Here is a 24291-nt window from a genome sequence, read left to right as displayed (position 1 = left end):
CAAAGAAGAGCGACGATCATGAATCAGAATTTTTCGGGAGATGATCCCAGGGGGTTTTGGCTCTGTCGAACAGGTTTTTGTCCTCCGCCGTTTAACAGTTCCAGATAGTATTGACAGTCACACTTACAACTCTCTTTTTTGAAACCGAACATTTTCTTTTGCGGGGTTAAAACCGAACATGTTACGTACTGGGGTATTGATGAACCCCGGAGATCATTTTGTTTTTTACATCGAGGATCGTCAGTTTTGTGCGAGAGGTTTATAACAGCAAAGCTTGCTGGATTTCAGTATAACACAAATATTAAGGCCGCGGCACTTTTTTTTATTGTGAAAGAGTAAAAGGAAAGCTATGCGTTGCTCCCTTCCTTTGATGCTGCTCACACCTCCGTTAATCACTTGCGGTATCAGTGCTTGGCCCTGGGCACAGGATCGTCCCTCTGACGAACTCCGAGCACCCCCTTGACTCCTGCTCAGCCAGAACGTATGTACTCACACATCAAATATCTCTGTATTCCTAGCTAGGATGGAGCAAGCCAGGAATGTTCACTCACTTGATAGTCTGCGGGCCTGGTTGTTGGTGAGGTAGGCGCTGAACCTCAGGGGCTCGGTCTCGAACATGACTTCCCATGCGGCCTCGTAGCTTGAGGTTTCAGAGAGAAAACACGATAGAGAAGCGTCAGAAAATGGCATGGAAATGTAGCCTGGAGAGGTAGGGGTTCAGGAGGAACAGGGCGAGGCGACCGACCTGCCGAGCACGGTACCGAGCAGGTTGTAGTTGTAGTCGTCTTCCGCGGCGCCGTCCACCTGGCGAACCGTCACCTGGAACAGGTGGATCTCCTGGCCGCTCCGTTGGGGCGGCGGTGGCGCCTGGGCGACGGCGAGGGTGAGAGTGGCCACGGCGAGCATCAGGACGGCGAGCGCTGCCGCCGACTGGCTTGTGGGTTTCGCCATGGTTGCCGGTGCGTTGCGGCAGCTGAAGAGAAAGAGATCGGTGTCGCTGTTGGTGATCTTGGGGAAAAGGGGCGTGAACTGGGAGGGTTTTATAGGCGCTCTCGTCTGGGAGGTTTCAACTGTTACGTGGATCCCATTTAACAGTGGTTGGTTCAATGGTCATTACGACTGACGTTTTTCAGTGCCTGTTAATGCGAGATCTAAGACATGCACAACTCCAGTGTGTGCACTGCACAAGTAGCTTACAGGCAGTCAGTTACATAGATTCAGCTGGCAGTTTTTATCGAAAAAGGGTTCCCCGCTTTGTATTCCAAAGCAACCAATGCCGAGTACAGATAACGCTGTGGCGAACAGCACAACACACCAAAAGAAAAAAAAAGAAGAAACAAATGCCAACTACGGCAGCTTGGCAAAGCGCGGATGACCCGCCACCGCGGCGCCCATCGGAAACAAAACACCACAGACCGAGGCTTTGATCCGCCGCGTACCAAGCAGCACCTCCAAGAAGGGATGCGACGCCGATGACGCTGCTGCCCGGACGAGTCCTCAGATTTCCCCGGGCACGCGAAGGGAGGTGGGGGGTGGATACCACCGACACCCTCCAGGGAGGAATGGTGGCATCCGCAGGTGTCACCGCGTCGGAGCCGAAGCCGGCAGGGATTTCTCCCGCATTCCAACCCCAACCGCCCAACCGAACCGAACCGACCGCCCAACCACCGCCCATCACCATGCGCCAACGCAGTAGCGCCACCACCCACGCCGCCTCACTACGAACACCACCACGAGGCCAAGAGGACCGGAGAGAAGCTCACCACGAGGGGAGCAGCAACATCGACGCCGAGCGGGAGGGAACCACCTCCACTGCCGTCGTGCGGGAGGCCCGTGCCTCCGGCACCGTCGCGGTAGCCGTCCGGACGCAGCAGCGGGGCATGCCGGGCCACCCCTGACCCAGCCAGGCCCGAAGCGGGCCCGTTAAGCCCCGCCGGCCGCGATGCGGCAGGCCGGCGTCGTCGCCGCCGGCACCCAGCCACGCGTCGCATCTCCCCCGCCTCCCAGAAGCGACACCGGAGCCATCCCCGCCGTCGGCCCGCTCAGGCCCAGATGGGGCCCGAAGGGCCCAGATCTGGGCCGAGCGGACAACGCCAGATCCCGCCGTCGCGTCGCCCCGCCGCCAACGGCTGCGCCGCCGCCCAGTAACTCGCCTGGATGCGCCACGGAGCCCCGCCGCCACGCCAGCCCCCCACCACCTAGATGCACCCCCCGGAGCCGCTCCGCCCGCGCCGAAGAGCGACCGGGAGGGGAAGGGCCAGGAGGCCGCCGCCACCAGCAGCCCCAGGGCCAAGCCGGCCGCGGGCACCGGCGACGGCGGCGAGAAGGAAGAAGGGAGGGGGGAGCCTGGAGGGAGGAGGCCCGACGCGCGGCCGGTCACCCGCGGGGGGGCGACGCGGTCGCAAGAGAGGGGGAGGGGGGGGTGATTCGACTTTTTCTCTCTCTCAGCTGGCAGTTTTTCAGGGTGGTGTGGCAATTACTCTGCTTCTGAACTTCTTAACAGGAAACATTTGCGAATTTTACAAATGAGTCATGATATCATGTTCCAGAAAAGTCAGGTCGATGTTACAAGATGGTGAGGATGCCATCCAAGCCCCGTCCCCGAAGGTGTTCATTGGCCATCCGTCGGCCCCCATGGACCGCGTTCTCTTCTACCGCGTCACGAGTCAAGACATACCTCTTCCTCGCCTCCGGATCGATGACCATGCGCTCGAGCATAATGCAGTGCCAGAACAAAGAAGTTGTTGTAGCCATAGACTCCCGTCATCAGTAACGTCTTCAGACGATAATGCAGCTCACGGGCCGGGGGCAACTCCTCTATCCGCTTCAACGTCTCCCATGTTCCGACTGGGCATAGCAGCTGCATTATCAAAGCATTAAACAAAACAAACTCAACGATTAATCTCTTATTATTTCATAAAAGCACCTCTCTGAAAAATTTAAAAAGGGCAATTAATGTAGTACTAGCATATAAACATATTATGACAGGATATACAACGCAAAGCGAAAAAGCTAGGCTTTGTGATTTACACTCCATGAGGTTTATGGATGATGTTTTGCTGGACCAGACAATTAGCATATAAACATCAAAGAGATGGATCACCTACATGCAGTTCAAGATGCTTCAAAACTGGGCTTAATTCCAAAAGGCAAGCCAAACGAAGAATGCCACTTGTACGCGAATCACGCGCGAGGACATCCACGCTCAATATAAGATGCTTCAGGTTGACAAACTTGCCAGGGCATTCTGCACATCCAGGCACCTGCATGACATGAACGTACACAACCATGACAAAAGGAAACATGGGATGATCAGACCACGAAGAACAACGAATTGATTACCATGGATCCACACTAAAAAGGGCAAGGCACAATTTTAGAAGTAGTTGAAAGTAAACTACTAGTATAACTAACATGCAAGATATTATTTTTTTGTTAACGAATATGTAAAACAAGAGGATCACCTCGGCATCAATTGCAAGTTCGACGGAGAGCTTGGGCACATTCGCCATACCATGATCCGCAAAGGCGTAGTCAAAAAGGTCACCCCTCCATGTTGGGAACTTGATAGTCACCTCCTGTAGCTCTACACACCCATCAAGCATAAATGGCACTGGGTGGACCTCCAAGCTGTCATACATGAAGGTGTTAAGGTTCGGAGCTTGCACCTCAAGCCTGTGCACATGGAAGCAGTAGTGCACACACAGGTATCGCAACTGGCGCAACGGCTGGGAAGTAGTCAAGCTGCGGAGGGTGCGACGCACGATGCTAAGCCACTCAAGCATGGAGCACGACGGCAACAGCAGGCCCTGGATATCTCCAGACACCGAGTCGAGCTTGAGCTTTCTAAGGTTTGTGAAGCCACAAAAACCAGGTAGTGGGTTTAGGTAGGCAGACATGAGGCACAAAGACCTGACGGCAGGAGCGCCATCGATGAAAAGGTGGAGCGGGAAGCTGAACGAATTGTCGTGTTTGCCCCATGACCCTGGTTTGAAATCGAAGACAATGTGCTTCGCTCTCGATGCTGCACAAAAGGTGACCCATCTGTCAACATGGGCCTGCACATTTGTGTTGATGAGCTTGAACTCGAGCACGAACTTGTCCCTGGGAGTGGTGGGATCGAGCTGGCACAACACGCACTCGACGTTCCTGATGAAAGCTTCTCAATCATGTTCCTCTCGGCTCATGGTCGTGGTGGTGGCGCAGCACATTGTCTCCCTAGTGAAGACCAAGTCTCTGATGCATGATTTCCAGAGATGTCTCCACTGGCTCGACAGTAGGCTCATGCGCACAGCCTCCTTGAAGCTTAACAATGACATCATGTCACTTAGAGTATCCTGCATGCGACAACAATACAATTTGATCATAAGTTTCTTTTTAATGTCTAGTTTTAGGAAATGTGTCGTGCAACAATTGGTTGGAATTATTAATATTTCAGAATACCTTAATACAATATGAAATTATAGATGTGTTACATGGAATTGCTATGATTCATGGACTTAGTTATGCTTGCTGGAATGTACTCAAGGAAATTGTAATACTTAAGGAAGCTAACTAATAATGGGACAGGTCATATATGTTAACTGATGGGAGGACTTCCTAGGCACATTGATAATTGGATAATTGGAGGGACTGAGATCATATAATTAAATTACAAAACTATGTGAATCTACATGTTAGAAAATAAAATTCTATCATATCGCATTGCTCATGATGCATGCTCCCACTCGGATTCGAACCCAGATGCTTGAGCACTGCTTCCTAAGAGAGTAAGAGCACTGCGTCTACCAATTTCAATGAACTTCACGAACAGTGTTTGTTAATTTTGCCGTGATTGATAGTTTAGTCCAGAATCTATATTTTCACCGTTAAGTAAATCATCGCTCTGCTATCCCAAAAAATTGAGAATCAATAAATTCCTTTTCGAGAGTGATTCATCCTCTCCAAATGCAACATAGAATTAATGGGACGTACATGTCTCATCCCAAGACTCAAATATGCAACCACAAATAAGTGTGCAGTTGGTAGACTAGACTCATTATTTCCAACATAAGTTGAGCCATCGATCATGACTGGAAAAAGGTGAATCAGCCGACTAGTGGTACTATTTATCAACATGTACGCATGCTCACTCGCCGGAGGCAGATGGGTATAAGATTATTTCCTTTTTTTCCCTTTATATGTCTATAATAAGGTGAGGAGGGCGATGATCGAGTTAATTGAAACTTGATTGACCCCCTTACTAAAATCACAATAAATTACAAGAATATACTTGAAAGATGAGAGCAGAGTAGCGTGTGCTCACAAGAGGCAGATGGTGAAGCTGCAGAGCACCCTTGTGCCCCCTCCTCCTCCTCTTCTGAGCATCATCCTTCTTGGATGATGATACTGCCATGCCCAAACAATCTGCGGCGCCGGCGGTTGATTTCATCGTCTTCCACTGGGGCTCTGGCGTCGAGGCGGAGGCCGGGCGGACGGCTAGGGTTTATATTCTTTTGTTTTTGCTTTGATTGATTGAAGTGCTTGCTGGGCGCTCGCTGGGGTTGGCTGGGCGCTTGCTGAGGCCCTCTGCCGCTGGCGCGTCGCTGGCCTGTGGGTCCAAGTTGCGCTCCTCCTCTCCCGTCCCTCGCTCCCTCTCCATCCTACCGATCCTCTCCTCTATGTGGTCGTCATGAACTCTCGGGTGACGACGGCCGCCCCTCCACAAGCAGAACGGTACATAGTCAATCCCCGCTGCCTTGATGCTCGATCTGATGCTGGTGCTGCTTGCTCCGTGGGAGATTTCACTTGCGCATGGTCCACCAGTGAGCTATATATATATATATATATATATATATATATATATATATATATATATATATATATATATATATATATATATACATGTTCATACGCTTCCATTTGCTATGGTTTCCTGTTGATTCAGTTGTATGTTCGTAAAATTATGATGTGCTTCATTGAACACTTTATGCCACTAGTCAACTATGCTTCTAGCCTTTTTGATTCTCTTAAGGTAAAGTTATTCTTTCATTTTCAGATTGAATGCTCCCAGATGGCAGACTTGGCAAAGGAAATTGTGAGAACAAATGAATTTTCTGGTGGTGATTCCTGGCATTTTCCTTATAAACTCCCCAAGCTCTAGTGCCTTCTTTACGTTTTTCTATTTTCGTTTCTCCCTAATTAACCGAGAATGTTAGGTTTTTTGGGTCCGGTTTTCTTTATAAGCTGGATCATCTCTCTTCTTCTTAATGAAATGCAGGAACCCTGCCATCGCATGAGGTTTGTAAAAAAAATCCTGGCTTTTACTGTACAGTTTGTAACCATAGCCGCATAACACATGCAAATATCGTTATCAAATCTTTCCCTTGATACAAAAAACGAAAGAAGACAGGGACATGATATATCGAAATCATGCATGTTTACATAACCTTCAGGTGACATCTATGGATTTCATCGGTGCACTTTTCAAGCATTATATCATACAGTTTCTGCTATATATCAAGTACTTTGGCTCCCCTGGACACCAGCCAGTCTTCCCAGTACAAACTATTGGCACCAAATGATCTGCCGCCGATGCGTAAACTTTTGCCACAAAAAATAGATAATCAACAAGATAGATGAAAGAGTACTATCACGAAGGGAATTGACCATGCATGATCTCATATAGAACATATGTACCAACTTAGTCACCCTTGCTTGCAATATATCGTGCTTAATCAACTAATCAGAATACATAAAAGGTATAGAAGTCTTAATCTCTGCAAAACTGCAACAATGAGAGCATATATATGATCGAGGCTAGAACTTTATCCCCACACATTGCGGTGACCCCCAGTGCTCGCTTTGCATCCCAGTAAACTGGACCTGCTTTCTGCACATCGTGCAATAGGTGGCTTGACATACCCAGCAGAAAATATACTTATCGTCACCCTGGATGCATGCGGACATTGGTTAGATGCAATAGAGGCAAACCAGTGTTCATTCATGCCATCTTACGGAGAGGGACTGAAAAAGATAGGGTTTCATTACCTTGTAAATCTTTTGACGGCATTTCGGGCATTTCACGGTGCTGCCTACCGGCTGGCTTTGAGCTCGCATGCGGTTTCCAGTTTCAAGTTGTTCCAAGCGCTTCCGCCAGTCCATCGTGTCCTTTTCTTTCTCCGCAAAGAGGTCACAGTCCCTACTGCAGTTTGTCACAAATCATACACACATAAAGATAAATAAGTTTGAGATCCCCTATTTTTTAATTTTAAAAAGACCCTGGATATCTCAGACGACTGGCCTACCTGAAATGGGCATAGCCAGCGATGATAGCCTTGCCACAAAGGAAACAGAATGCCTGACCACAACTGATGCACACCACCTTGTTGCAACCTTCGGTTTTGCTGATGGTCATTCTGCATTTCGGACATGACCTAGCATCGTTGTAAAGCTCCTTGATGCTCATCAGTTCCTCCACCATCTCCCTTGCGCTCATCTTGCCTGCCGCCTGCCGACATAAAATGGAGGACAACAGGTGGGAGATATTCAATAACTTGAAATTTTATCCAGCGAAGAATTAGACGGATAGGGTAGTGATGCGACAAGGAGTTGCCAAAAGAATGTACACTCTCCAACGATCTATGATAGATATCAAATGAATGTACATTTGAATGAATCAACAAAGCAAAAGCTATTTTCGCGGGTATACGCAAGCAAGGACGATGAAAATGAGTATCAATTGCATAGTAAATAGCAATATAAGTTTTGGACATAAATAATCTAGTCTCAGTCTCGTTCCAATCCAACAACATAGTAATATGCGCAAAAGTAGCAGATTAACATGTAAAAATAATTTCATTGTAGTTGTCCTACAAAATACTTTTGCCTTTTGTGTCATATAGACCATGTTATATGTGGAAATCATAGTCAAAATTATGTACTAGAGACTGTAAAAGGTCAAAAAGGACTTATATTTTGGGAAAGAGAGAGTAGAATATTTTAGACGCAGTTCTACCTGTCGTTGCCGGATCTTTTCTTCCAGAGTTAGACATTGTTTCCCTGGATGGCGTGAATCCTTGCACAACGAGCAGAAGACAAAGAAACATTTTGGGCATTGCGCATTGTTGTCCTCATCTTCCAAGCAACCGATCGCACATCTTGGACACTGAACCACATCTGACATCGAGTCCAATGCTTTCTCAAGAGTAAGCCTATCCCAGCGTTCGAATTCTTCCTCGCTGAGAAGCCTCTTTAATAAATACGGTGGAATAGAAGCATTGCACTTGGTATCAGGGCATATCAACTGAAACAAAGTACCTTCCTTCACATGCATCTTGCATAAGGTCTTCATGCACTTGACACAAAACAAATGTTCGCATGGAAGCTTGATGAAATTTGAACCTAATTGTTTCAAAATAGAAGTTAGTCTACAGGGACGAAGAACTACCATGAGTCCAATTCAATTTCCTAAAAAGCATAACTAAATGCCCAACCACAACCGGTAGTACTTATAATATCTACTATGAGGTACGGAAATTTCAGCCACATAAAGTGTGGAATGGATCCCATAGAATACTATCTCCGTCCTGGTTTAGAAGTCCTCTATGTATTTTGTGTCAACTTTTAACTAGAGATTTAACTAACAAAATATCAATGTATGTTACAAAAAATTATATCGTTGGATTGTATTTGAACATAGTTTTCAATTATATTATTTTGTATGACATGCATTAACATATTGTCAATTAAATCAAGGTCAAAATTTGACACAAAATACAAAAGGAACTAACAAACCAGGACAGAGGGTAGTAAGTGGCATTCTTCCAAGGAAGATCCAAGGCAAGTAAATAACAAAAGGGCGTGTTATTTTTGTATGATTTTCGTATGACTACACAAAAAAACAAATCAAAAAAGAATAAGGATTACCTTTAGTCTGGTTAAGGCAAATCATGCACATATGAAGATCCTCAAGAAAAACTTGATGGCACTTCCTACTACTATAACTAAACATGGAAGGGATTACAGACTCCAATGAGAGACTTCTCGAGATTGCGCGGTAATCTTCTTTGTGTGTAGGAACATCTGGACCTAATGTTATTGTGCGATCAAACCCGAGGTGCGGCAAAGAAGAACTACGTATCCACTCAACCCATTGGTATACCACTTCTTGCCCCGGCAGCTCTGCCCAAATGGTGTCAAGCATCTCACAGAGTCGAGAAACATTAGGCCCATCCATCCATTTAGCAGTGACTGTAAAATGTGGGGGATCTTTGCTAGGATATGACTGCGGAAACACACATGTCAATACCAAAGGGGGCAGGTGCTCAAAGCTGCAAGAGTACGAGAAGTCATCTGGTTCTTCATCATGTTGTTCTTTACTGTCATCAAGGCAGCACCCATCTTTTGAATGCTCATTGTCTGAAGAAAACTTGGCGCATACTTCAGCACCATCTTGCAAATCATAATGTATGTAAATCTGCAATTCAAGTTTTTTGTTGTTGTTGGAGAAATCATAATGTATGTAAATCTGGCAAATCATAATGTATGACCTAAATCATCAGCATCCAAAAAGAGGTGAAATGGCACGGAAGGCCAAGGAAGCAAACCTGGAAATAGCGGAGCCCTGCTTTGCTTTCAAATTCGACAAGGTCATCCCCATATATTGCCTCCAATGCCATCAGCTGCAGTGAGATGTCATAGTGAGGAGACAAACATATACATTCCTCCTAGCAACTGTCTAAAAGTTGAAGAGAAAATTCCCTCCGAACCGCTTAATGAGAACCCAGTTTCGTACAGACAACTGATGAACAACAACACGTACAACTATAGATGCAGAAACAAAATAACAAATACTCTCCTGCAAAAAGAAAAATTCGGGCCACACAGTCGGTGCCCAGTTAAGGGAGTAAATTGCAAAAAAAAAAACATCACAATTATGCAAATGTCATCAAACACCCACCGAAATGTACTCTATGTTTTCTGGTGATTTCTTTCTGAAGCATTGAAAATTTCGACCTAATTATGGTGGTTTTTTGCAATTTACTCGTGTTAAGAAGGCAATCAATACAATAGTCAACGGTTAAGAATAACGGTGCTACAAACAGAGGGACTAGATGGCGACCAGGAATTACTCTATCAGCACAAGCACAGATCATGATCATGAAAACAGCAGTACTCCTAGCGAATTCCAATTTATTCAGTATGTAGAATTGTAGATTAGTGCAGTCACCTCGTCCTCCTGTCGCTGCAGGTTGTCTCGTATCTCATCCTGCCCCGCCTCCTGCTCAGCGCGAAGGCCAACTCCCGCCGCCGTAGCCGAGGCGGCCTCCTCCAACCTCGACCCCGCCTCGGCCACCGCCGCCCACGGAGAGTCCAGGTCCAGCACGTCCTCGTCGCGGCCACCATCACGCGACAACGGCCTCGACGACTCGGCCAAGGATCCCGTACCGGGCTCGTGGTTTGATTCCAGCGTGCGCGACGACGACGAGGCGCCGGCGGACGTCGACGCTGTTGCCATGGGCGGGAGCACACGAGAGCTCGGTTGATGGCCGGGCACCTGGACTCGCCGGGACAACTCACGCGCACATATTTCCTGTACCAAACGATCACTCCTACTCCGATACGAACTCTGGCAAGTAACAAGACACGCACACGGACACAAGCAAAAGATTCTTTCCCAACCTACCACTACTGAAATCTGCAACTTGATATAGGTATGTTTGGCAAGGGAAATACTTCTGTTCAGCCCATCCGACGTTCGCCCGTCTTCCACTCGCCACGTGCCCTGGTTGAGCCGTCTGGAACATGCCCCTTGTTGCAGGACACACAACACGAACTATGTGCAAACCGATGAAGACAAAGCATGTAGCAACCCTACCCCTTAGATGCGTTTGCAGCACGGGCCTTATTGTAAAATGTGCGAGCGCATAGGCTCTGTTGAGAAAACACTTTGATCTGAGCCAACGTCTCATGTTGCAAAACCCCGAGCCCAACATGACCCCAGATCCAACAACAACAAAGCCTTTAATCCCGAACAAGCTAGGGTATGCTAGAGTTGAAACTCATAAAATCTTCAACTCATGGTTCTGGTACATTAATAGCTAGCCTCCACTCATTCCTGTTCATGGCTCTTTCTTTGATGATATTTTTATCGAAAAAAGTTCCCTCCCGCTTTATATATAAAGCAAAGATTAACATCACCCGCTACAAATGCACGCCACCACCACACATACCCAAGGCGAGATACATAGGCGTTGAGCGTAACAACACCACCCCTATCACTACATCACGAAGAGATGAAGCCGCATACGACGAACCGTGAACTTCAAGGCAGCGTCTTCAGGAAGGATACGACACCGGAGCACCGTCACCCCCCGATCCGAGGATCAGAGTTTCTCCTAAAGCTGCACGACCGGCCGTGAGAGCCGCGACGACGCCTTCAAGAAGGGAACAAGCTTCGCCGCCGTCGGTCCGTCCGAAGACAGAACAAGTTTTCACCCCGACCAACACTCACCGCCACCGAATGCCACACCCCAGCTACCACGCCGCCCACACGGCCATGGCCACCATGCGGCACCAAATCCACCGTCTCTGGCCAAGAGCACCGCGCTACCGCCACCAGGGCCGCCGCCCGGCATCCAAGACCTTGACATCACCTCACCTGAGACCCGTCGTTACCCCAACCAAAGAGACGTGAGGAAAGGTCCCACCTTTCGCACCCTTGGGCGACCCCCAGCGTCGAGACCCAATAGGCCGGCCAGCACTGGCATGCATCGACCCATCCTGCAACCCCGAGCGCGAGACGAGCTCAGTCCTACATCACCGAGAGGGGGACGAGGTCACTCCTGCTGCAGCATGCGCGAGACGAGCTCAGTCCTGCTGCACCGGGGGCAAGACGTGCGATGGACCACAGCTGGGAGAGGGCCAGCCCTTCGATGGAAGTAGCGCCCGGGCGACGAGGAGATGGGGTGAAGGCCAAAACGGTCCGAATGCAGACGAGAAGACGCCGGAGAAGTTGGCCGCTGCCGTAGGCAGATCCGCCGAGTCACCGTGAAGCTGCCACGATACTGGGAGGCCACCACCATGCGCCACACCTCCCTACGCCACCGCCCATGGCCGGAGCAACGACCACGCCAGGCCGCTGCCCTACCCACGTCGCCCGGCGAGCTCCAAGCGCTGGAACCGCTGGGCACGCACCACCGAAGCCATGCGCCGCCGACCAACCCCCACTACCAGATCCGGCCGGATCCAGCAGGAGGCCATCCGCGCGCCACCTCCCGAGACGGGAGCGCCGCAGCCACCCCGCCGCGCGCGGATCCAGGACGCCGGTGCGCCGCCATCAGCCGGCCACCCCGCCACCCCGTGAGCCCGCCGCTGAGCACCGCGGCCACCCAGCGCGCCACTCGAAGAAGCCGCCGACGGCCCACTAGCAGAGGGGGGAGAAGGACCCCGCCGCCACCACGCCCACCGGGCTTTGCTCGACAGAGCTCGCCGGCGACGACGGGGAGGAGGGGAGGGAGGTGGGGTCGGAGGGTAGGGGCGGCTAGGGTCCCCCCAACCCCCACCCCCGGCGCACGTGGGCGCGTCGCGGGAGGGGGGATGGGGGGTCGCGAATCCAACTGTTGTCAGGAATTTCCCTCCCTTTGGTGATATTTCAGTCCTTACCAAACTTGACATGGGAAAAGCCTGTAAAGAGAGATACAATATTTCTGTAAGTTTGGTATAACCGGCCTCTCTTGACATTATCAGCACACTTTAGCCGTCTGCTATGCGCTGGAGTTTTCGTAGATCTGCATTGAATATTCCCAAACCATCTCAAACGATGTTGGAAAAAATTCTCTTCAATCGGTGTTAAGCCAACTCTCCCGTATATCATATTCCGGACCCGGCCCTTCCTTGCATAGCCGCACATCCATATCAACATGCGCATATCTCCGATACACCTAACTATTGAACATGTCGTCTTTTAGACAGCTAATACTCATCGCCATACAACATTGCGGATTGAATCGGTGTCCTATAGAACACACCTTTTAGCTTCTATGTCACTCTGTTGTCATAGAGAATGCCAGAAGCTTGACGCCATTTCATCCATCCGGCTTTGATTCGATGACTCACATCCTCATCGATATAATCATCCTTCTGCAACATTTACCCCAAATATCGGAAGGTGCCCTTATGAGGTACTACCTTCCCATCAAAGATAACCTCCTCGTCCTCCTCGTGCCTAGTAGTTCTGAACCACACTTCATGTACTCGATTTTAGTTCTACTAAGTCTAAAACCTTTCGATTTCAAGGTTTTGTTGTATGAGGAATCGCAGAAAAATATTGAAAATAATTGTTCGGGGAATTGCAACAAGGCTCATGTTGCAAAGCGTTGAGCGCAACACAATGCTTGTTGCAAAGGCTTAACAGCTCATGGGGAGGGATCAACTGCGGCTGCATAGAATAGCTGCCTGGGTGATTGATCTTTTAGGATTATCATCGGCCGACGCGTAGCTTCCGCTGTTTGGTAATGACATACTTTCAAAACTATGTCAATCGGCAAAGGACATGATGTAGAATATTTTTCTTATTGGGAAATGCTCTGCATTAATCGACGGATTTTCTCTCGGACATCTGTCGCCTTGAGGATGTAACATGTGTCATGGGCCCTTGCATGCCACTTTCCCCTCCTCTCCTTCCTTGGACCGATCTGTCATCTTCTCCCTCACTCTCACTTCTCTCCCCCCCAGGATGCCCAGGAACAGCCTCCCTCCAATCTTCGTCCCAAATCCTCCACGGCCCAAGCTCCAGCCATGGCGCCACAACCTCAGATCCCCTCCTCTAGACCAGCACCCTCTATGTTGTGAGTTGCCGGAGACGACCTTTGCACAGAGCGCGCAGCCACCTACTGCTGCAAGACCAGGGCACCGGAGCGAAGCTGCGAGGGTGGGGCATTCTTGCCATGCACTATTGCAAGCCGAAAGTAATCCCGAAGGCAACACAACGGAGGAAAGAGGAGAGACGACAGACGCGGCTAGGGACGGGCTGCTGCTGAGAAAAGTTTCTTCAACAAAGACCGAGTTGCAAACGGCGTCGGCAACAACGAAGGTGATGTGACATCATCTTTCATTGCAAAAAAAATCTACAACATCATCCCTATTGCAAAAGTACATCATCTATGCTGCGAAAAGGTTTAGACGAAAAAAATTCTACAACACAATCTCTGTTGCAAATGTTTATACAACATGAGCTCTTTTGTTTTGCAAGAAAACTTCCGTTCTATTCAACATGAGCTATGTTGCAAAAGGTTCTGCAACAATGCCTTTGTTACAATTGTGAGAACGGGGCTGGACTGCTGAATGTCGCCAAATCTAACAACATGAGCTCTGATGCGCAGCACGTCCTTTTCTTATTAGAGCATCTCCAACAGGCGCCGTGCCGCAAAATCGCCCGTTTTAGCGCGCGCAACCCGGCGGATGGCTCCAGCGGGCGCGCAATAGCCGCGCGTGCGGTATAAGCAGTTGGGCACACTCGACGCTTGCGCTGCGCGCTCTTCTTCTCCCCTCCAAAGCCCCGCGCGCGCCGGCGCCCCGCAACCATGGACGCACGCGCCGACACCCCGCTCACCCTGTCCTATAGCCGTGACCCCCCCCCCCCCGCCCCCCTCCCCGCCCCCGCCCCCGCCGCCGCCGCTGCCGCAAACCCTAGCCCGGGTGGCGTTGGCCTCGCCGCCGCCGGAGCTCCTCCGACGAGCGGCCTCGCGCGCGGCCTCTTCATGCCGCCGCGGATGACCTCGGCGACGGGTGGCGTCGCGCCGGCGCCGGCCCGAGCCGCCGCCCCCTCCTCCTCAAAGCTCCCCAATGCGGCGCGCTAAAGAAGGGCAAGACATCGGCGAAGAAAAACAAGGCAGCGCCGGCACCTCCAAGGCGAAGAGGAAGAAGCTCGCGGGGCGTGCGACGGGCGCGACGGCTGCCGAAGCGCCGGCAAGCTCACTCGTTGAGCCGGCGGCCGGCGCGCACAACATGTTCGACGAAATGCCTCCAAGGTAAAAAAATTCTAACTTTTCATTTTTTTGTTCTTTTTTGAATGCATTCGTCACATATAGATAGCTTATTTGCATTGTGCAAAAAAATTTGTAGTCTCAATGATGATGCATACATGTCAACGATGGGTGTTGGCTCCAACAATTCGCATTGGTCTCAAACCAATGACATGCATTTTGAAGACCATGAGTTCGAGGTGGACGAGGAGGGTGAGGGCATTGTCGACGCACCGAAAGGAAGAGCGGGCAATTACACCAACACCGATGACATCTTACTATGCAATACTTGGTTGCAAGTGTCGAGGGATCCATCCGTTGGAGGCGATCAAAGTAGAGATGCTTATTGGAACCAGATGAAGGAACACTTTGATGCTCGCAACGTGAGTGGAATTGACCGCTCCAACCGATCACTTAGGTCCCGGTGGTCGACAATCAACTCGGATTGTCAAAGGTGGGCGGCTTGTCAAAAGGCGGTTGACAAGTTGAACCCAAGTGGCACAAATGAGGATGATAGAGTAAGTGCCATTTCATCTTACATGTTGGTGCTAAACTTGCTTTGTTTTGCTTGTTGTTGGTGCTAACTTGCTTTCTTTTCATGTAGTTCAACATTGCGCAAAACTTGTTCAAAGAAGAGGAGAGGAAAACCAAGAAGGGGAAGATCAAGAAAGGAAGGGTCTTTACTTTGCCTCATTGCTATGATGTGTTGAAGGATGATGAGAAATGGAATAAGCGTGAAGATTTTGATGATTTGCATTTGAGCGACAAATGGAAGCGAACAATTAAGTTGGATGATGATGATGATGATGAGGATGATGCATCAAGTGATGACGGCAAGAGAAGCCCTACACCCAACTCGGTTTCATACTCGAAGCCAAAGCGACCGGATGGGTGCAAGAAAGACCAAACCCAAAAGAAGAAGAGGAAAGGAGATGATGAGCTCAAAAATGCTATGGAAGCTATTGTGAAGGCAAGAAAAGAAGCCAACGAGGTGAGAAAAATGGTAAGGACCCAAGATGCCGCGGCCGAGGAGAGGAGGTTGGTGGCCGAGGAGAGGAGGGTGGCGGCCGAGGAGAGGAAGGTGGCTTTGGAGGAGAGGAAGGTGAGCAATGAGGAGCGAACTAGGTTGTTGGAATGGGAGAAGCACTTGTTCTTCTTGGACACAACTAACCTCAATGCGGTGCAAAAGGAGTATGTCAATCTTGCCCAACAAGAAGTCTTGATCCAAAAAAGAGCCATGGTTCGTGCAATGGGTGGCGGTGGCATCGGCGCCATGGGTGGCGGTGGCCTCGGCGCCATGGGTGCCATGGGTGGCTTCGGAGCAATGGGAGGCATGGCTGGCTTTGGAGCACCCCCCGACGCTATGGCCACGATGGGAAGTATGAGTTTTGCTTCTCTCATGGGAGGCATGGGTGCACCTCCGGCCGCCATGGGCGGAATGTCTTTCGATGAGCCTTCTCGCACACATTCCCATGAAGATGCCGTTGAAGATCTTGCCAACACCGTCGGAGCTTCACGTGATGCGGTGCGCGAGAGGGAGGAAGATTCATCTTCGGAGGCGAAAGAATCGTCTTCCGAAGATGAGGACGAGGACGAGGAATGATGTGTCTTTCCTTTGTGTATTGAACTTGATTTGCATTTTGAACTTGGTTGGATGAACTTGTGGGCATGAACTTCATCAACTTGTTTGTGTAAAAATTTTATTGTGTTGAAAATGTTCATCATTTTATGTTGAAAAATGTCATATGCAATGCACCGGCGGATCGCGCGCGCTGCATTTTGGCGCGCTGCTGGAGCGATGCGCGCGCGCTGCATTTTAGCACAGCCGTTGGAGCCAGCGCTGCGCGCCGCACCAAACCAGCCGATGCGTGCGTGGCATATGTGTTTTTTGCGCGCGGCGCGACCGGCGCCTGTTGGAGATGCTCTTATGCTCGTACATCACACACAGTTATGACTAGAATTGGACAACTTACATACTCTCTCTATTCCCTTATACAAGGCCACTTCGTTCTTCGTGTCAAACTTTAACTTATAATTTTGGTCAACAAAATATGGATTATTATGTCATAAAAAATATATCACCGGACAGTTCTTTGAATGTGCATCCAATGAAATACTTTTTGTGACATATAACTCATTTTTTGTTGGTAAAATTAATGGTAAAAAATTATAGACATAAAAATATGAAGCGGACTTGTATAAGGGAATGTAAGGAGTACTAATAATTGTTCGTATGAAATTTATAACAAGCGGACATTGGCTTGTTAGCACGAGGCAAGTTCTCCCATATCACCAGGTCGATGCGCATGCAGTGTGAACTGTCTCATGTTCAGAAGGATTGTGATAATTTCGTTAGTGTAAGTAGATTCCACCTATTTCAATCATTTTGCTGATTGACCATTTCTCCCATATTTCACACATTTTCACGATCAAATTATACAGTTCACCATAGCTTTGGTTTAGTAATCGCAAACTCGACCTAGAGTTGCAAGAAATGTGACGGTGAGAATACGTATGTAATACTAGAATTTATCAAGCCCCAGACACTCAATCGATCCCCAATGCTCGCTCTTCATCCTCTTATTATCGACCACCCGTTTGCACAGTTGACAATAGCTGGCTCGGCACGCCCAACAAAATAGATATTTCTCGTCATCCTGGATGCATAAACACATATATGACCATCAATTAATCGGTTTTAGGAGTATAGAGAGGAAAATTGGATTCGTCACACAACGCGATTCCGGTGAGATGGACTGAATTCTGGTCCATTCATGCGTTGATGTACGTAGATTCAAATGGTAGGTTTACCTTGAAATTTCTCTCACCGTATTTTGGGCATCTTAAGATGCCACCTAATGGCTTCTGCTGGGCTCGTATCTGGTTACCTATTTGTACTTGGTCCATTTCTCTCTCCCATTCTGCAATATCCCTAGCCTCAAAGAGCTTGCAATCCCTGCAATGTATATATGCACAAAGAGGTAAGTAACTGATATTCATGATGCCTCCCCCTGGAAGGGGGGGGGGGGGGGGGGGGGGGTAGCTGATTTCATAGAATTGCCTACTTGAAATGATCGTAGCCACTGACTGGCTTGCCACAGCGGAAGCAAAAGTATTTCCCACAGCTGACACACGTCATTTTGTTGCAGCCTGCAGTTTTGCTGATCGCCATCCGACAATGGGGACATAACCGAACATCTTTGTATAGTTCTTTAATGTTCAGCAGTTCTTGCGCCATCTCCCTCTCACTCATCCTGCCCGATGCCTGTGGTCATAAAAATTGCAGAAGAAAATGGTAGATACTCATTCAAATCAATAAAGGACACAATTTTTTTATAATAGAAGATAAATAAAGTCATTTCATCATGGTCTTTGGGTCAGAATAATGCACAAAATTAGATCAGTTTCTTACAAACCGTCCATGAAAGTGTGGCGCCCGTTTGGTCTCACCGATGCTAAAACATAAAGAGGTATCAGTAGCACGTTTACCTTCCTGTGCTGGATCTTTTGCTCTGGAGTTAGGCACTGCTTCCCTGGATGCCAGAGCTCCTTACAAAACGAGCAGAAGATGAAGGAACACTTTGGACACTGCGCAGTGTTATCCTCGTCTTCCACGCAACCAATTACACACTTTGGGCAGAAAACCACGTCAGCCATCGAGTCCAACGCTTTCTCAAGAGCAAGCCTATCCCAGCGTTCAAATTCTTCTTCGCTAAGAAGCCTCTTTAAGACATGTTGTGGAATGGAAGCATTGCACTTGGTGTCAGGGCATACCAACTGGAACACACTCCCTTCCTTCACATGCATTCTGCACAATGTCTCCATGCACTTCACACAAAACAGGTGCTGGCATGGAAGCTTGATGAAGTTTGAACCTGATTGATACAAATTGAAAGTTAGTTTGCTATCGAACGAACTTTGATTGGTGCTAGCGTAGTTCAGCATCCCAAGAAACATGATTAGAAAGGAATAACATGTTTTTTGTTCACAAACACAGATCAAAACGTATTATGTTATTTTCTACAAAAAGAGTCACGGGGTCACTAGTCTTTCCTTGTGGGAAAAAGATAGTATGAAGCATAATAAATTTACAGAATATGTTCACATCTGTACCATGAAGTGCGGAAATTTCATAGGCATTAGTCACCACATATCAATGAGACTGCAACGTGGAATTAGCTAGCACGATAGAAGTAGAACCAATAGCATTCTTCCTACAAATGATGCAGAGACAGCATACTAAATGTACCAGATTGATCTCTTGCTATGTATCTGTGCTGAATAAAGAAGAAAGAATAAAGGAAACAAACTTACCTTTGCTCTGGTTGAGGCATATCATGCACATATGGAGATCCTCAAGAAAAGCTTGGTAATGCTTCTTACTACAGTAGCTGAGCATTGAGGGGATCACAGACTCTAATGATACACTCCTTGAGATTGCACGCGTATCTCCTTTGGGTGTTGGGATGTCTTGGCCTAACATTATTTTGCCATCAAACCAGAGATGTGACAATGAAGAGTTGTGTATCCACTCAACCCATTGATAAACCACTTCTTGCCCCTGCAACTCTGCACAGATGGTGTCAAGCATCTCACACAGTTGAGAAACATTATGCTCATCCATCCATTTAGCGGTGAGAGTGAAATATGGTGGGTCCTTGCTAGGATATGATTTTGGAAGTAAGCATGTCAACACCAAAGGAGGCAAGTACTTCAAGTTGGTAGTGTAAGAGAATTCATCTGATGCATTGTCATGGTCTTTGCTACCACCATCAGGACATCCTCCATGTTTTGAGTTTTCACTAAGGGAAGAAAGCTTAGCGCACACGTCAGCACCATCAGGCAGATCGTAACGTATGTAAATCTGTACTTAAAAAAAATCAAAGTATTAAGCCCCAATTTACACTATCCAGGAAGCAATGAAATTGGATATTAGTGAACAACAATACAACATAAGAAACCTGGAAATAACGGAGCCCTCCTCTGCTTTTAAATTCAACAAGGTCATCTCCATATATTGCTTCTAATGCCATCAGCTGCAGTGAGCAAACAAATGACCGAAGGTGAAAAACGTAAGCATCAAACAATTTGGAAATAAAATTAAGCATCAAAGCTTGAAATAAGCAGCAAGAGTCGGAAAATCAAAATAAACGAGTCCGGGGAACTGCATGTAAGTGCAAACACTCCAGTTTGGCATCAGGTTCTTGAGAACAGAAACAAGTCTCCACTGCATCAATCTCGTTCTAACTGCTACTCCACCATTGCAACCGTGAATCGCCTTTTATCCGATCTGGTAAATTAGTAGCTAGTGCGGTAAATTAAATTTCAGACGAGACAATTCATCAAGGTTTTGTATCAGTCTGTTCAAGCTATACAAATTGATCACAATGCTTCCCTGTTTTCAGAAGAACCAAAGTCGAACCCTGCCCAAAACCTTAACAACCACAGTTCACACCATAGATCAATATGTTGGATATATAGGACAAGTGGGATCCTGCAATTTAATATCGGTGGACTAGTAATACTGCACCTCATCGTCCTGCCGCTGCAGGTTGTCACGTATCTCCTCCGCCTCTGCCTCGTCCTCGGTGCAGAGGGTGAGTCCTGCCGCAGCCGAGGCGATCGCGGCCTCCTCCAGTCTCGACTCCGCCTCGGCCGCCGCGACCCACGGGGAGTCCAGGTCGGGCACGTCCTCCTCGGCGCCGCCATCACACGACGACACCGGCCGCGCCTCCACGGCGCGTGAGGAAGACGAGGAAGAGCCCCCCGGGTGAGGATTCCGGGGAGTGAATGAGTGATCGTGGTGTGGTCGCAGCAATCGCGATGTCGTGGCGCCGACGGAAGCTGCTGCCATGGATGGCGAGAGCTTGGAGTTGGTCTTGCGTCGGGATCGTAGTCGTAGGCGTTGCTCGCTTTTGTCGCACCCCCGTTGGGAATTTTTTTCTGGTCCAGCCCTCGGCCCGTTGGGCCTTTCTGTTTGAATAGGTAACATTTCTCAGGTTCCCTTTTTGGATTTCTTTTATTGGTACCCTTCCTTTTTGGTGGAAACTCTACATGTACGCATTTTCTAACATTATGTGTACCGCCCGTTAGGAAATCACAATGTTGCAAAAATCAATCAAATTTAAGTTTTGGAATATGTATACTCACTCCAAAACAGTACAAAGCAAGCTGTCTGAAATGTCTTATAAAAACAAACGAAGGGAGTATTAAACATTTTTCGCTTTTTTTTGGAATATATTGACATTTTGGGTTTTCTAAAGATTTTTTAAAATTGATGAATATGTAATATTTTTCATTTCATAAATACAATTAAAGATAGTAAAATAAAAAAGAAATGCACAAAACAGTATGTTGGCCGGTCCAATTACCAGGCGCCGGAGCCGAGATGTTGCTTCGTCTCGCAATAGGCGAGCCAAGGTCGCACCCACAGATGCGTGGGATGGAAGCCCAATACGGGCGGGCCTAAGCTCAAAGGTCATCAACGATGGCATGCAAATATTAAGACATATAAATAAAGAGACTTAAAACGATATTAAGAGGTAAATCCTATTAAAGATCGTTGGCACTATTCTTCCGTAGGGTATCTTGCTTATTGTGAGAGCCCCGCTTCACTTCTGGCGCTCTACTAAACGGGGCAGCCCAACACTATAACCTCTAGAGTGGTTTTGGTAAGGTTCTATAGATTGGTTCATACCAGTTTCAGAATTTCCTTTGTGCCTTTTTCTTCTTCTTTTGTTTCTCATGTATTTTAGTCCATTAAATTTTGTATTTATTAGTTTTTCCTCCTTTTCTTTGAACGGGCCGGCCCAATGTCGAGGGCGTCACCTTGTTGTCATGGGTCTAGTTCTTGAGAGCTCCTGTTCGACGCTCGTTAGCGTCAAACAGGGGAGTTTTCGCTGAAGGTTTTGCGCAAGCGGGCCGGCCCATTCCTAGGAGTCGAGGGAACATAATAAGAATGGAAAATATAACCTCTAGAGTGGTTTTGGTAAGGTTCTTTAGATTGGTTCATACCAGTTTCAGAATTTCCTTTGTGCCTTTTTCTTCTTCTTTTGTTTCTCATGTACTTTAGTCCATTAAATTTTGTATTTATTAGTTTTTCCTCCTTTTCCTTGAACGGGCCGGCCCAATGTCGAGGGCGTCACCTTGTTGTCATGGGTCTAGTTCTTGAGAGCTCCTGTTCGACGCTCGTTAGCGTCAAACAGGTGAGTTTTCGCTGAAGGTTTTGCGCAAGCGGGCCGGCCCATTCCTAGGAGTCGAGGGAACATAATAAGAATGGAAAATATAACCTCTAGAGTGGTTTTGGTAAGGTTCTATAGATTGGTTCATACCAGTTTCAGAATTTCCTTTGTGCCTTTTTCTTCTTCTTTTGTTTCTCATGTACTTTAGTCCATTAAATTTTGTATTTATTAGTTTTTCCTCCTTTTCTTTGAACGGGCCGGCCCAATGTCGAGGGCGTCACCTTGTTGTCATGGGTCTAGTTCTTGAGAGCTCCTGTTCGACGCTCGTTAGCGTCAAACAGGGGAGTTTTCGCTGAAGGTTTTGCGCAAGCGGGCCGGCCCATTCCTAGGAGTCGAGGGAACATAATAAGAATGGAAAAAATACCATCATATGATATAGTCGAGCTCTCGACCTAACTCTGGTTAACAGTGTTGCCAACCACTACATCAAGGGACTGGGCATGTCTTTAATAACGGCGCCACCCTTGAAGTGCTATGTGCACCGGCAGATCGATTTTTCTTCCTTAGAAAATGAATAATGTTTTTTTGAACAAATTTCAAAACTAGAATTTTAAAATGTATTTTTTAAAGAACGTGAAAATTATTAAAACATGAATACAATTATGAATTCAAACATTTATTGATTCTTTTACGTACGATAAACAAATTTTAGCTATATATTGAACTTTTTGTAATATACGCTGAACAACTTTTAACTGCACATTGAACATTTTTGTTATAAACACCGAACAATATTTAAAACACATTGAACTTTTTGGTGATATACGATGGACAACTTTTAAATATACATTGAACATTTTATGTAATATACGCTGAACAATTTGAACTACACATTGAACATTTTTGTGAAATACGCTAAACAACATGTAAATACATGTTGAATAATTTTGTGAAATACGATGAACAATTTTTTGAATTGTGAACAAAATTTTAAAAAGTGAATCGAATTTGAAACTGTGAAGAATTTTTGAAATCATGAGCAAAATGAAAATGCTTTTGAAAACAAAGGATAAAATAAAAACGAAAAAGGATAAATAAAAGGAAAGAAATAGAAGCAGAAACAGAAAAAACAAACACAACAAAAAAGAAAAAGGAAAACGGAGAAAACCAGAAAACCGGCAAAAAGAAAAAAAACAGAAAAAATCGGTTGAGGTATCCTTCTAGAAGGTTCCAGAACCATTTTGCCTCCTTTGATGCTGGAATTGGGCCGGCCCGTTTCGCGGTGCACTCTCGAGCGCTTCAGCGGAAGCACAGTATCTGGACGCTCGCGGGCGTCAAATAGGAAACGCCCTAGTCCTTATAGGTCTATTTGACTGCCCTCGAACGACATCGGGTCGTCGGTGGGCCTGTGGCTTCCACGGCCAATGTTGTGCAAACAACAGCGAAGTTTCGAGGAGGAGGAGGCCGCGCCACCACTTGCCACCACCAACACCCTGCAGCACTCACCACTCTCCTCCCCTTCTTTGATTCGGTCGCTTCTCGTTGTTGGTGCCTAAATCGACGCATCTACGCCTGCCATTGTCGTCACCGCATTCAACACACCCAGGCCCTAGCACCATCACGTTTCGACGAGGAACGAATTGCGCAACCACCTCGTCCACTTTTCACCGTCCTACCTGCCTCCACACGCCACAACCGTCACACTGTAGCACCCCTCGCGCTCGTCCCCCGTTTTGATTTGGCCGCTTCTTGTCGTCGACGCCTAAATAAACGCATATAATATCGTCGCCAACGTTGCCGGATTTGGCGGGGACCAAACTACGCAGTCACCTCGACCGCTCCACACTGCCTCACGGCATGTCATCCTCTCAACACTTTAATCTCGCCCATCGACCGATCGCCAGCACAACCATGTCCATCGGTCGACCGGGCTCAACCCTCGCCCAACAGCTCGTCGACGAGTCTCTATCGGTAATCAAGTGTGATAACTAGTGGCGGCTGGTATTGTGGCTTGTCACGAGCTCGCCCAAACATCCTAGATGTGTTTTCTACAAGTGTAAAATGGACGAAGTGAGTACAATTTTGTACGACTGTTCTTCGGATCC

At 47.6% G+C, this 24291-nt stretch overlaps 3 protein-coding genes and 1 pseudogene across 5 annotated transcripts; all 4 read right to left on the bottom strand.

Annotated features, from left to right (window-relative positions):
* Positions 1-245: 245 nt before the first annotated feature.
* Positions 246-985, bottom strand: LOC147986621 (uncharacterized). Its single transcript, XM_087540105.1, has 3 exons — positions 746-985; positions 552-640; positions 246-466 (listed from the first exon to the last, which is right to left on the bottom strand). The coding sequence occupies exons 1-3, from the start codon at positions 949-951 to the stop codon at positions 405-407; spliced, it is 357 nt and encodes a 118-aa protein (XP_087396231.1). The 5' UTR covers positions 952-985; the 3' UTR covers positions 246-404.
* Positions 986-2477: 1492 nt separating this feature from the next.
* Positions 2478-5395, bottom strand: LOC125534007 (uncharacterized; annotated as a pseudogene). The gene is made up of 4 exons (XR_015615434.1): positions 5263-5395; positions 3465-4159; positions 3108-3263; positions 2478-2860 (listed from the first exon to the last, which is right to left on the bottom strand). The product of XR_015615434.1 is annotated as an uncharacterized LOC125534007 (transcript).
* A 1403-nt stretch (positions 5396-6798) lies between these two features.
* Positions 6799-10498, bottom strand: LOC147986620 (uncharacterized). 2 transcript variants are annotated; one of them, XM_087540103.1, is made up of 7 exons: positions 10211-10498; positions 9588-9662; positions 8908-9457; positions 7997-8382; positions 7287-7489; positions 7030-7183; positions 6799-6930 (listed from the first exon to the last, which is right to left on the bottom strand). In XM_087540103.1, the coding sequence occupies exons 1-7, from the start codon at positions 10496-10498 to the stop codon at positions 6799-6801; spliced, it is 1788 nt and encodes a 595-aa protein (XP_087396229.1). The 2 variants fall into 2 exon arrangements, with proteins under 2 accessions (XP_087396229.1, XP_087396230.1); XM_087540104.1 differs by having other exon boundaries at positions 7030-7180; positions 10211-10408.
* A 6880-nt stretch (positions 10499-17378) lies between these two features.
* Positions 17379-20895, bottom strand: LOC125539638 (uncharacterized). The gene is made up of 7 exons (XM_048703136.2): positions 20536-20895; positions 19967-20041; positions 19320-19869; positions 18495-18880; positions 18071-18270; positions 17817-17961; positions 17379-17662 (listed from the first exon to the last, which is right to left on the bottom strand). The coding sequence occupies exons 1-7, from the start codon at positions 20857-20859 to the stop codon at positions 17528-17530; spliced, it is 1815 nt and encodes a 604-aa protein (XP_048559093.2). The 5' UTR covers positions 20860-20895; the 3' UTR covers positions 17379-17527.
* Between the last annotated feature and the right edge of the window lie 3396 nt (positions 20896-24291).

Source organism: Triticum urartu, chromosome 2A (genome assembly GCF_056163025.1).
Source record: "Triticum urartu cultivar PI428250 chromosome 2A, HENAU_Tu73, whole genome shotgun sequence".
Taxonomy (NCBI): domain Eukaryota; kingdom Viridiplantae; phylum Streptophyta; class Magnoliopsida; order Poales; family Poaceae; genus Triticum; species Triticum urartu.
This window is presented reverse-complemented; position numbering and strand designations above follow the sequence as displayed.